The sequence below is a fragment of the Rhinopithecus roxellana genome, chromosome 6 (genome assembly GCF_007565055.1).
Source record: "Rhinopithecus roxellana isolate Shanxi Qingling chromosome 6, ASM756505v1, whole genome shotgun sequence".
Classification (NCBI taxonomy): Eukaryota; Metazoa; Chordata; class Mammalia; order Primates; family Cercopithecidae; genus Rhinopithecus; species Rhinopithecus roxellana.
In genome coordinates, this window is record NC_044554.1 from 153,589,307 (window position 1) to 153,603,967 (window position 14,661).

At 44.8% G+C, this 14,661-nt stretch overlaps 1 protein-coding gene across 1 annotated transcript in view; it reads right to left on the bottom strand.

Annotated features, from left to right (window-relative positions):
• Positions 1–7,518: 7,518 nt before the first annotated feature.
• The window catches only part of BMPER (BMP binding endothelial regulator), a 252,570-nt gene continuing 245,427 nt past the window's right edge, over positions 7,519–14,661 (bottom strand). The window contains exon 15 of the mRNA XM_010357797.2: positions 7,519–8,932. Coding sequence (XP_010356099.1) covers positions 8,751–8,932 — 182 coding nt within the window. The 3' untranslated portion in view covers positions 7,519–8,750. The remainder of the gene's footprint in view (positions 8,933–14,661) is intronic.

Below are 14,661 nucleotides of genomic sequence, written 5' to 3' on the forward strand. Positions count from 1 at the left end.
ACCTGAGACCCGCTTCCCTCACTCTCACGGCCTCTCTGGGCTAAGTGCCCTTGTCTCCTCTTTACCTCCCTCGGCCAAAATCCTGAGCATGTCCGAGGTCCATTTGGAGCCACCACGTGGCTCGGAAGACCTGTTCAGGACGGAGACGTCCGCCTGAAGGTAATCTCCACTTTGGCTTCAAGAGCCTCCAGTCTGTCTCTGCTGGTTCCAAAGGACGCTTTGAAGCCAGGCAGGGATCCATTTCCCTTTCCATTGTGTCCATTGTGTCGGTAAAGAGGAAACAAATGGGAAACCCCCAATCCAGATTTCCAAAGAGCACCCCCTTGGGGTGCCTCCTAGCCAATTTAAAAACCTTACAGCTCGAACAAGACCTTAGGAGGAAGCGGTTAATTTTCCTTTCCACTGTGGCGTGGCCCTGATACAAACTAGACAAGCAGTCTCAGTGGCCACCAGAGGGCACCCTAGATCGCAATGTTCTGACCGACCTCAGCAATTTCTGCCAGCAGTTAGGCAAGTGGTCTGAAATTATGTACATACAAGGCTTTTGGGCCTTACGCTCTCGTCCCAACCTGTGTAGCCGGTGCTCTTCGGCCCAAGTTGTGCTAGCCAAGGACGCCGGCTCACAGGAACCCGAAAAAGAGGAGTCTTCATTCCTTTCTGTTCAGCCGGAGGATCTAGGGTTTCCCTCACTTCCGCCCTATACTTCTCCTCCCTCCGCCCGGACTCCTCCTTCCTCTTCCTTACCTACTAGTAATCCACTCAGTCCCGTGCTTCCTTCGGGGCCCCCAGCTGGCTGTCTTTAGTCTCCTATCTCTGCACACACCCGCTCTAAGTGCCCTGCTGATGCCTCCACTCCTGCCCCACACCCTCCTACAGTGTTAGCGCCTTTGCGAGAGGTGGCTGGGGCGGAGGGGGTAGTCAGAGTACATGTCCCTTTTTCATTGGCCAATCTTTCCAAAATTGAGAAGCTTTTAGGGGATTTCTCAGCGAATCCCACCATCTACATAAAGGAATTTAGATACCTTTGTCAGGCCTATGACTTAATTTGGCATGACCTCCAGGTTATCCTAACCTCCACCCTAAACCCTGAGGAGCAAGAGCGCATCCTAGCGGCCACCAGGCAGCACGCCAACCAACTACATTTAACTGACGCCGCCATCCCACTAGGGGAGCAAGCAGTCCCCTCGGCAGACCCAGACTGGAACTACCAAGCAAACCAGCCTGGGCGCCGTAGGCGAGACATAATGGTTCAGTGTTTGTTGGCTGGTATGCAAGCCGCCTCAAACAAAACTGTAAATTTTAACAAATTAAAAGAAATTATTCAAAATCCAGAAGAAAATCCAGCCGCATTCTTAAATAGGCTGACTGAGGTTCTAACCCAGTATACCCGGTTAGATCCGGCCTCCCCCACAGGGGTCACCATTTTGGCGTCTTATTTCATTTCTCAATCAGCTCCTGACATTCGTAAGAAACTTCAGAAGGTAGAGGATGGTCCTCAGGCACCAATACAAGACCTGGTTAAATTAGTCTTTAAGGTCTATAACTCCAGAGAGGAGACGGCTGAGGCAGTGCGACAGGCACGCCTCAAACAGAAGGCCCAGCTCCTAGCAGCAGCTTTACAGCCCAGTTGTAACCCCAGACCAGAGAGCACACACCCCACAGACTCCAAGGCCACGAAAGGAGCCTGCTATAAGTGCGGCAAGGCAGGACACTATGCCAACAGGTGTCCGCAAGGTCCCCGAGCCCCAACGCAGCCTTGCTATAAGTGCAAGGCATCAGGACATTGGGCCAATGAATGTCCTAACCCTCGTCCACCAGCAGCCCCCTGCCCTGCTTGCCAGCAGGGAGGACACTGGAAGTCTGATTGCCCCACCCTGAAAACAGGTGCTGCGTCTCCACGTGACCCCCTTTCCCAGGATCCTGGGAGCTCCTTCCAGCTCCTACATCTGGACGACAACTACAACTGAAGGTGCCGAGACTCGGGGACCCCCATCACCCTCACCGAGCCGCGGGTAACTCTCCTGGTAGCGGGTAAGACAATTAATTTTTTAATAGATAGTGGGGCTACCTATTCTGTTTTGCCATCCTTCTCTGGACCTAGCCTTCCATCCAATATCTCTGTAGTAGGAGTAGACGGAAAGCCATCCATCCCACGAAAAACTCCACTCCTCAGTTGCTGCCTGGCCAACAACTACTTTGCACACTCGTTCCTCATTATACCCTCATGCCCTACCCCCTTACTAGGCCGAGACATCCTAAGCACCTTAAAGGCCTCCATATACATTCCCACCAACCCATCCACTCCCCTTCAACCCCCTCATGACCTGTTGCTCATGCTTTGTGCAAGCACACATGCTCCTCCTATGTCGCCCCCACCCCCCATCTTCCCTATTTCTGTACACCCTCAAGTGTGGGACACTTCCACCCCGGTCATAGCTGCCCACCACCCACCAGTTCTCATCAAGCTCAAAGATCCCACTCGTTTCCCAAACCGCCCCCAATTCTCTCTCTCTCCGACACATCTACAAGGTTTAAAGCCAATTATCACGCGACTACTTAGCCAACATATTCTTGTCTGCACACATTCCCCCTGTAACACTCCAATACTTCCAGTTAAAAAGGCAGATGGAATGTATAGGTTAGTACAGGATCTTCGGCTAGTCAATGAAGCCACCCGTCCCACACACCCTGTAGTTCCCAACCCTTACACCCTTCTGTCCCATATCCCCACCAATTCTACTTATTTTACTGTGCTAGACCTTAAGGATGCTTTCTTTACCATACCCCTACACACAGACTGCCAGTTCCTTTTTGCTTTCACATGGGAGGACCCAGACACACATACCTCCACTCAACTGACGTGGACAGTCCTCCCACAAGGGTTCCGGGACGGCCCCCATTTCTTTGGTCAGGCCTTAGCAAAAGACTTTGCCTCCTGCCCTCTCACTAATAGCAAAGTTCTGCAGTATGTAGATGATCTCCTAATCTGTAGCCCTACCAAACAAGACTCTCTTCTAGACACTGCAACTCTCCTCAACCATTTAGGCTCATTAGGTTATAGAGTATCTAAACACAAGGCCCAAATTTCTTGCCAAACCGTCATATACTTAGGAACTGAAATCACCCCAACAACCCGGTCACTAACTACCGACCGCATGGCCCTGGTACGTAACCTTCTTCCCCCTCAAGATGCAAAAGAAATTCAATCTTTCCTAGGTCTAATAGGTTTCTTCAGACATTGGATCCCCAATTTTGGAATCCTAGCCAAACCTTTATACACCGCAGTTAAAGAAACCCCACGTGGGCCTTTGTCCAACCCCAAGTTAATCTCGACTCATTTCACCCGCTTAAAAGCTTGCCTTCTCTCACAACCCACTCTCTCACTGCCTGATTTCCAGCGTCCCTTCCAACTCTTTACAGATGAAAGGCAGAAAGTAGCAGTTGGTCTCTTAGCCCAGCCTGTCGGTAACACCCACCGTCCTGTGGCCTATCTATCCAAACAGCTAGACCCAACTGTACAAGGCTGGCAACCCTGTCTGCGTGCGCTAGCAGCGGCAGCCTGCCTGACCCAGGAAGCAAAAAAGCTCATTAGGCAGTAATCTAACAGTCCTCTCCACACACCGTCTTCAGGATCTCATCTCTCATAAAAGTATTAGCCACTTAACTCCATCCCGGCTCCAACTTTTCCATCTCTTATTCATAGAAGACCCCACTGTTACTTTAGAAGTTTGCTCCTCTCTAAATCCAGCCACTTTACTGCCAGACTCTCTTAAACCACCCCATACTAAACATTCTTGTCCTGAGGTTCTGGAGGCTCAACCCCCCAGCCACCTACACTTGCATGACCAGCCCCTTCAGAATGCACAACTAACCCTATTTGTGGATGGCAGCTCCTTTATCAACCCTCAAGGAAACAGACAGGCAGGATATGCAGTAGTTACCTCTTCCACAGTTTTAGAGGCAAAACCCCTACCACAAGGGACCACATCACAGCAGGCAGAACTCACTGCACTAACCAAGGCACTCCTACTATCAAAAGGAAAAACAGTAAACATATACACAGAGTCTAAATATGCTTTTCTAATCGCACACACCCATTCAGTCATCTGGAAAGAGAGAGGGTTTTTAACCACCGGCGGTACCCCTATTATTAACAAAAACCAAATATTCAAACTACTAGATGCACTGTCGGCACCTTCCAAGGTAGCCATTATACATTGTAAAGGGCACCAAACTTCATCTAACCCAGTAGCAGCTGGCAACAATTTCGCTGACGTCACTGCCAAGTCAGCCGCCGGATTTTCCACCCCTAAGCCTCCTTCTGCCTGTTTTCTCTCCCCCCAGTATGCCCCTAATTACACTCAGGAAGAAAAGGCTAAGCTATTACAAAATCCAACAGCCAAACTAACTACAGGTGACTGGATATATATTGATAACAAACTAGTTATTCCTGAAACACAACTCCATACCATTCTAACAGACATACATAATTCTTTACATATAGGACCCAAAGCCTTATATGATTTCCTAAATCCCCTCCTCCACTGTCCAACACTACAAAAACACTTACTTACAATCAACCAGCAGTGCTCTACCTGCCTAAAGGCAAATCCTCAAGGCGCATTGCGTAATCCCCATCCCAGCCATCAACTCAGAGGACACCAACCAGGTGAAGATTGGCAAATTGATTTCACACATATGCCAAGACATAAAAAATTCAAATACCTCTTAACCCTTGTGGACACCTTTTCAGGGTGGATCGAGGCCTATCCTACCACAGGAGAAACTGCTAACATTGTTGCCTCTATACTCACTGAACATATTATCCCTAGGTTTGGCCTCCCGGTCACTCTTTAATCTGACAATGGTCCAGCATTCATCTCTAAGGTAGTCCAACAGGTGGCAGCCCTCCTACACATCACCTGGAAACTCCACATCCCTTATAGGTCTCAGTCTTCTGGTAAGGTAGAAAAGGCTAACGGACTCATCAAACAGCAGCTCACCAAACTCTCAATCGAAACCCGGCAGTCGTGGGTAACTCTCCTTCCCTTAGCCCTGACCCGGCTGCGGGCAGCACCTCGAAGCCCAACAGGCCTCAGTCCGTTCGAATTAGTCTACGGACGGCCCCTAACCCTCCAACAAATACCTTCCCTGCCAGCCCCTTTGGCGAACTACCTCCCATATCTCACTCTTCTCAGACAACTCCTAAGACAACACGCTGAGTTAGCACACCCTCCTCCAACAGACGCCTACAACCCACATCTCTCCCTCAGTCCCGGAGACCAAGTATACATAAAAGATATCCAAGCCAAAGACTTACAGCCCAGGTGGAAAGGCCCATACATTGTCCTCCTGTCTACACATACAGCAGCAAAACTCCTAGGACACACGCATTGGATTCATATTTCCCAGCTAAAAAGGGCCCCCACTGGGAACAATCAGTGGACATCAGTTCAACTTTCCCCCACTCGCCTCAAACTTACAAAACTTTCTTAACTAGTTCATGCTCCTTGATCCCTGGCACTTAGCTCGCTTTCTCACCATTCTCTACATAAACCTATCAGACTTTCAATACATAACCCCAGACCCATATCTACCTCCAGACAATAGTCCAGAGCAGTGGTTCTCCCGTCTCCTAACCTTCATCGAACATCTCCAGTGGCAAGGGACACTCCGTGACTACACTGAAAATGAAGTCTCATTTTATACTTATATTGCTGTTTCACTCATATACTCAGACCTTTGCTAGTCCGCCTACTGTATGGCAATTTTTTTCTCATCACTGAAACTTGGCCACAAGACAGCCGAACACACTCAGTAGTACATAGTTCTGCCAGTTGTCTTCCTTAAGGTTATCAAACTTCTCTCCGCACAATAGAGACCCCTTTCTCATGGCTCACACTTATCCGCCAAAGGCTAAACTTAACCTACACTGTGAATATAACCAATCTCTCCCACTGCTTCCTCTGTGAGGCTTTAGAAGGCCCCCACCTAGTGGCAGCCCCCTGCCCAGGGCCTTCAACACAACTGGTCAAACATCCCACAATTCACTCACACTCCAGGCGCCACTATACCAAAATCCAAATAGCCCAATCCTTCCTTTCCATTATTCAACTCCAAATTCATCCTGAGGTAATCATACTCAGGCACCCAATGGAGGCCAAACAGCCCCCATTGGAGGCTATTTCTGGTGCAACTGGTCTCTCTCTAAAACTCTTAACCATACAGCCATTAACTGATCCCTCTATGTCCCCATGTCCTTGGTCCCCAGTCTAACTTTATACAGCCAGGCAGAAGTAGCAGAGCTTTTCCAGCAACTTTCCGTGCCACTACGCCACTTCCGTCAAAAACGGGCTGTTTTCCTCCCTCTAGTTATTGGAATCAGCTGAAAGCCTGGCCTCCCTGCAGCACCGAACTACCTCAATAGCCCAAGTAGCTGCCCAAAACAGGCGAGCCCTAGGCTTGTTTACAGCTGAAAAAGGAGGCACTTGTCTCTTCCTTGGAGAAGAGTGCTGCTATTATGTTAGCAAGTCAGGCCTAGTAGACACTAACATTCAATCCCTCAATAAAATAAAAAACTGAGATACAGAACCTTAATACCCCAACCTTGCCAGGACCTTCCTTCTGGGTTTTGCCCATATTCCAACAAATGCTTCCATACCTCATTCCTATACTAATACTGTGCCTTATTTTATTCTTCATCCGTACGTCCAAATGCCAACCATGGGCCCCGACCTTAACAGCGCCCCTTAACAGCAGGAAGTAGCCAGACAGACCACGGTGCCCCTTTATCACTATTATCAATAAAAGTTTGGACTGTTTGGATGAACGGAGGCAAGATGGTGCACTTCTGGGTTCTTCATCCCCCAACTTTTCCCGCACGCGCGAAAATGCAGCCGGCCACCCGGGAAGGTGCAGACCAACTAGGCATGTGCCAGGTGATGTCAATCCGAAGAGACCAAGATTTACCTGGTCGCACCTGCGGAACGCCCCCTGACACACCTGTGCCCCGCCTATCGCCCTCCCACTCCTAGAAAAGCCGCTCCGGACGAATGCCACGCACGGACTTCCCAGCTTCCCCACTGTGGTCGGGACTGTCGGAACTCCGTCTGAGAGCTCCACGGGCCACTCTGTGGGCCTCATTTGCCGGAGGCCGACAGACCTCTCCCTACCCTACCTTCTTCCCCTGAAGCTAGGTGACCAAAATAAACTTGCAGTTTTGCTCCCACACTTGCCTAGTCACTGGTTCTTTTGTGCCTGCTCTGGTGGTCTTAGGAAAACAAATCAAATACTTTAGCTGTCATGAATGTAAAAGAAACATAAATGTCTTTGACAAGCAGTGGCAACATGCTGGCTTGTCAAAAAAGTGGGTTAGCTTTTGTCTATTAATAATAGTCTTTATATATACTGTTGTAAGATACAAAAATTATAACTAAATAAAACTGTTAAAATTTGATAAATCTGAAGTTGATGCAACTAATTTATAAAGTATAACACAGGACATCTGGAGAGAGAAAATGCATTGTTTTACATCTTAAGCTCTTTATTGACTACAATGCAGAACATTTTATTTTAAGATACAGTGGGTTTTGCTTTTGTTGATGTTTTCACCAATTCAACTGAAGATGAAAGAAAGTCAAGACAATCAAATGGTAACTAGTAGCAGCTTATCAGTAAATGAGAGCAAGTATAGAGACTGTTCTTTGGACTGAGGTTAAATCAATTCGTCAATAAAGGCTTTTCCACTGCCTAACAATTATAACATATTAATAGTCGTCAAATAGTGCTGGATGGGACTCCTCTAGAGATAACTAAAGCCTTTCATTTTATACATGAAATAGCCACAAAATGTAGATGGGTTACATCAACTCATTGGATTTGCCCATCCTTAAATTACTCTGAGATTCAGAGAAATCAAAATTTCATCATATGTTGTGCAACAGTTTCTTCAAATACCTTCTCATGCTCAATAAAATTAACATGTCATCCAGACACTCTTTAATCTCAACACATGACATATAAATGGTCACATCCATCATACATACACAGATGATTAGATGACTTGAGGACTATGCAAGGATGGCAAGAAATCACTTGATTCTTTGGTTATGCCCTAGTGACAAATATATATATTTCTTGCCAACCAGCCAATCAATTTTGGAAATAATATTAGCCCACGACCTAATACATTCTAACAGCCTATCCCTCACTTTTCATGCACCATTAGGGCCAGTCACCAATCTCCTGCTGTCTTTCCCAGGAATACATTCCTTTCTTTGGAAACCTGAAATGCCCCTAGATAAATGTGCCCTTCTCCAGAGAAACACATTTCCCACTCAATTACAAATCCTGACTCAAAACTGAAATTAATACAGGCAGGCAATTGAGGGTTCTTAGAAAACTTCCTTAAAAATGACAAATGTATGTGATGTTAACACTATCCAATGTATCTGCATGCCACCTTATTAAATTAAAAACACCAGGTGTATTTATACAACATGTTCAATGGCTTACAGGTTAGGATCCTAGAAACAATACATGTCTTATAGCAAAAAATATACATATAATAATCCTCCTATAGTTTATATAAATGATGAAATGTTTTTGAATATATCTATATATATACACATATATACTCTGTGTGTGTGTGTTTACAGAATCTGGCACACAAATATTTCAGTCCTTCATTGGCTCTTATGCTTCAGTGTCAAAGTCACCAGGTTTCAAAGTCTTAAGGATGGAAACAAAGGTCACCGCTGGGGACAAAGGACTGGCTTGATGCACCTTCCCTTATGAAGGACCAAGTTTGCTGGACAGTGGCACCCGGCAATGCATGGCTTGTTGCATGGACCAATTTCATTCCAGTTGTCACAGGTCTTGATACATCCTGGGCCACAGGTATCATACACAGCACCATGCTTACACTGGGTGGCTGAAAAAGAGAAGGAGACAAAGCCATGACATGGAGAAAGGCCCCATTAATTCACCCTCAGCCAGATGCCATTTCTGCAGGCTCATGTCACTGCATAGACCTTTCCATAGCTCAGGCTCAGATTTGCATTTTAACAAGAGAATGATAAACACCCAACATTCCTCAAACACTCTGGGAATCAGCTACATCTATAAAAACAAACAGGTAGATCTGAATAAGAATTTATCTTATTCTTAGATAAGATAAACTATAAACGTGTAAGGCTATAGGAAAATCTTTAAGGTTATTTAGTTATTGTACAAATAATTAAATAGTATAAAACATCTGCTGCAAATAGTCCTTTCAGCTATTGAGCTGTGATGAATAGGAATATTTTGTGCAACTACATCAATATTCAAATATATGAAATTACCTACAGAGAAAAAACCTACCAAGGATATTGGGAATGTGTGACATATTTTAATCAATGTTATCGTGTGTTAAATTAGTAAATTTAAGGCGTGTTGAAGCAAGATTGTGTTAAGCCAAATAGAGAAACGTCAGATGTGTGACTGCAGGGAGGACAACGGCTGGCTGGGTCCAGACAATATAAAAACGATGACGTTGCCATGTCACAGCCAATTTACTATCTTTATTGACTTAGAGGCAAAGTGATTTTGACAAAATTCTGAGAGATCCTGAAAATTCATGACTAGACTTGTCAGAAAAAAAATAATGCAAACATTCGGGAAGTTCTGTGACACACAGCCTTTTCCATGTGAGTTACATCCAGTGACAGTCGAAGGGGCCACCCCTCATTTCTCAAGAATAGGAATGTTGACACAAGTAGAAATTTGGAGCAGGGACCCTCCAAGAGCACCAAGAGCGATTGAATCTTCATTTAAAGTTGCTTTAAACAAAGAGCAGGGACCCTCCAAGAGCACCAAGAGCAATTCAGTCTTCATTTAAAGTTCCTTTAAACAAAAGTGAAAACAATGGAAGACATTCTCAGCTTCAACGCCTCTATCGTTTATGCTGCCTGCAGAATCATACCTGGTGAGGAATCGTGTAATTGTAAAATCTAAGGATAGAACTGGTTTGTCAGCAAACGGGCCTCACTTTGAGTCTCTCAAGTTATGCATTTAGAGTTGCCACCAAATGTTGATCTTTGATGATATTTAAGTAAAAGAAAGTTAATAAGCACCATAAAATAAATTCTATGAAGGCTTCTCAAATATCCATTGCACTGGTTAAAAACAAATGAGAGGCCGGGCGCGGTGGCTCAAGCCTGTAATCCCAGCACTTTGGGAGGCCGAGACGGGCGGATCACGAGGTCAGGAGATCGAGACCATCCTGGCTAATGCGGTGAAACCCCGTCTCTACTAAAAATACGAAGAAAACTAGCCAGGCGAGGTGGCGGGCGCCTGTAGTCCCAGCTACACGGGAGGCTGAGGCAGGAGAATGGCGTAAACCCGGGAGGCGGAGCTTGCAGTGAGCTGAGATCCGGTCACTGCACTCCAACCTGGGCGACAGAGCGAGACTTCGTCTCAAAAAAAAAAAAAAAAAAAATGAGAGAGCACATTCTTTCCAGGGAGTAATCAACAGCCTCTCATTGGCTCTTACTATTCAAAAACCGAGTTGTATGAAACAACACATCTAAATAAAACCAACTGTAAACTATGTGGCTCGATAATGAACATTTTTCTGTATAGATACATATGAAGCACTGGTATATTATTTATTTATCCCTGCTTCAACTGTTAACTAAACCACTGACTCTTAGTAAACACCTGCTCTGAACAAAGTCCCTATACGAGATACTTTGGGGATAGAGGTAAATGATATGGCTGCTGTCTGATACACCAGCAGAGGGATGAGTTAGTAGCAGCTAATTCCTAGTCACTGATATTGAAACATCCCATGTAATCTATGCCTTATTGATTCCTACACCTAGCTTACACTCAGCTTTCTGAGGTGCCTTCTCAAAGGTAACTTCCTATTCAAAATAACATTTTCATATTCACTACCTCTTTTCCCCATTTATTTCTTCTTTACACATACTACTACCTGACATCATTTCATATTTACTCTGTCTTCCAACACTACAATGGAAGCTCCCTGAGGGTGGAGTTTTTGTCTGGTCCCTCACTACGTCTCTAGCTTACACATTTTCTGGCCCTTGGAGAGCATTAGATATGGAAGTCAGCAATAAATACTCACTAAATAAAGCTGTTATGAAACAGATATAACCACAACAGAGAGGGAATTGGAATTTTCCATTTGCGCCTAAGGATCTGTACTCTCCCCCTCTTTACACTGTTCTGTGGTCTGTGCCCTTGCACAGATGTCTCTACAGATGACATCAATGGGCTCCCTCATGCATGGTGGACTCCAGTGCCTTGATCTGGTGCCATTATCTGGCTTGGTGAATGTCACCACCATTCACCTCATCTTCCACTCTTCTGAACTGAGTTCCCAACGTTTTCAACTGAATACCCACCTCTTCTGTGTGGATGGGATGGATGTTCCTTGACTGATAAGAAGAGCACCTGCTGCTTATCGCATCACTGCATTTACAACATGAAATTGTAGTCATCAGTTTCATCCTCTCATACTTGTTCTCTTTCTTTCTCTCTACATACACACACCAACTCAAATATAGGCTACTATAGGGGAACGCTGTTCTGTTTCTTTACCTTCTGCAGGGGTATGGTGTTTAACATTTAGTAGATACTCAGAGGACTATTGAGAAATTGAGTAGATGGATACATGGATGAGTGAGTGGGTGGATTGACATAACCCTTCCTTTGAGTCTCTCAATTTAGGCTTCTCTGATCATCTTTTGACTTTTCACTGATCCCTTCAAAGTCCTCTTTTTTTCTCTTCTCAGTGACTAACAGAAAACCCTATACATTACATTTGCTTAATGATTTGGAAACATCCAAGCTGAATATCATATTTACACACAATATGCTTCGGTAGACTAATGGTGGTCACAACTGGAAGTTAGGATCACCTGGGAAACTTCCTGATGCCCAGACTTCACCCCAGATCAATTACATTAGAACCCCTCAAGGTGGGATCAGGATATCAGTAATTTAAGAAAAAAAACAGAACACTCATCCTTTCCTTTGACCCTGCCCCACACTGGTGATGCTAATGAGCAGCCAAGATTGAGATTTGATCCTGCAAACAAACTCTACATTCATGCTTCAGTCACTCAGAGACACATTCCTTTTTAGCAACTGAGAAGAAAACTATTTCCAAAGAGAATTAGGTCCTATTATTTCACATCCTCTTCTACCTCAAGCCCTACTGGAGCACTTCCCCATCCCAAAGCATTCATCCTCTTTCAGTGTTGGATTTAGGTCATCTGCAGGAGCACCCTTAATTTACCCCCACTGTCTCTTCTCATTTGCACCCATCCTGGATTTGCCATTCTTCTTCTCTGCCCCATCGCTTTCAGAACTTACCCTACTCTTTGTCGTAGCACATTAATCTTCTCCCTATGTATTTAGCAACAACAACAACAACAACAACAAATATTTCCTAAACTATCAGATTTATTTTCTCCTTCCTTTCACCTCCAGACTTTGTGGAATAATTTACGGTCATTTTAGCCTAGTCTTCTGCAATTCATTAACATTGACAGCTCATCTCCTCACCCACCCCTTGACCGAAGCGGTTCCCTCCAAAGTTTTCATTAATGTCCATACCCACTAACATCTTGGCAACTCCCATTTTCCCAAGACCACTCTGAAAAATATTTGGTCTTTGTGTCCATTTTATCTTATGACAGTGAACTCTCCTTGTTCTTCTGCTGACTCCCGGAGAACACCTCTCTCTCTTGGGTTTCTTTTCCCACTTCCTGGCATTAAATGTTCACATTACTTCCTGGAATCTCCCCCTGACATTGTTTTCTCTTCTATCTCTCTTCTTCGATTGCTACAGTTTTATCTCTGACTTCCAGTTAGAGACCTCTGAAATCTATTACCATTAGTTCTGATTTTTTTCCCAGTCTAATCAGTTTTATCTTAATTCAGATGTCCCCCACTTCAAATAGGTTTCTGGATATCCCCCCAAGATGCTTTCTCTCCTCTGCAACCCACAGTACTTTTAATGTTATAGTTATTTTCTTATTTGCTTTAATCCCCCAATTACAGTACAGCTATAGTTCTTAATCAGAGATATTCGTAAGAGTCCCCTGAGGTACTTTTAAAAAATATTTATTTCTCAGCCCATCCCTAAAGGTTTTTGCTCTGAATCTGCAGTGGTGCCTGTGCAGCTATTGATTTTAAAAGTTCTGGGGGTCACTGTGACAAGCACCTGCAGTTGAAGAGAGTGTATCGCTGAGGCCTGGGCTCCTGAGGGCAGGATTCTTATCTTCTGTAACCAAAGGTTCTGGCACAGGGACAGGCATGGGGGAGCAGCTCAATGCATGCCTCCTGGATGAGGATTTCATATTAATGACATTCAATCCATCATTCCTTTTCCCAGTGTGGATTTCATCTGGCCAGTTTTGAGTTCATTTTCCACTCCATTGCTTTCAGAATGCCTCTTTCAACTCACCTTGCCCTCTAGAGGCCTTGCTCCCCTTTAAGTCTTGCAAGGATTCCTTGTAGTATAAAAACGTCTCAGCAACATTTCTTCTTTCCCACCACATTCTTTGTGTTTCCCTGACTATCCTATAGCTATGAACTCTCCCATGTCATTTCCTCTCTCTGACGTCTCAATTTTTTCTTCTAGCTCTACCTTTCAACTTCTTCTGAGGCATCCTTACCTTTCTACTATTAAGGACTGGTATGTCCCTCACAGTCAACAAGTCAAAAGTAGACTGCAGGAAATGAAAACTACTCGAGGAAAAAAAAAAGATCTCTCTCTCTCGTATTATCCTTCATCCTAAAACTACCATCTCCCATTCAATTCCAATTAAATCAGTAAACATCCACTGAGTATCTATGTGCCAGGCATTCTCTTAAGCCCGGGGAATAAAATGTGATCAGATATCATCTCTGTCCTCCAGTTATAGGAGGTTGGGCTTACAAACAAATAGGTAAAGGTGATGTGTAAACAGATTCTTAGCAAAATATAAGATGTATCATATCAGACAATGAGAACAAAGTACAGGGGAAGAGTAAGAGAGAAAGACATCAGCTCAGCACTGAGAATTGGGTAGAGATCAAGGAAGACTTGAGAGAATGGATCCTGTGTAAGTATCAAGTGAGCAAACTTGTCAGACAGACAATGACAAGAAGAGCTTCCCAGACACGTAGAACATCAGGAACAAAGGGAGGGGTGCAGGCAACAGCAAGGTACTGTGGCTTAATCAGGGAAGGGTGGATCCTTGGTTTGGTAGGTTGGAGACATGAACCTTGAGGAGGGCAGGTGGTAGGAGACAGAGGCAGAGTAGTAAGCCAGGGTCAGAGACCACAAATGACCCCATCAGCCTTGGCAAATGGAAGCTTTGGAAGGGTTTTAAGCTGTGGAGTGACATCATCAGATTTGCCTTCAATTCAGCAGAGCTTTTAGATGATCCTAGAACATGAACACTGACCTGAGCCCTAATTTACCCTCTGGAAATTCAGTTGTTTTTTCAAACTTGTAAAAGGCATAAGATCATTTCTTAAAACATAGGTGTGATTTGATTGGCACATATGTATTTTAAAAGGATCTATTTTGTTAAATAGTTTAAAAACTACACGGCCGGGCGTGGTGGCTCACGCCTGTAATCCCAGCACTTCGGGAGGCTG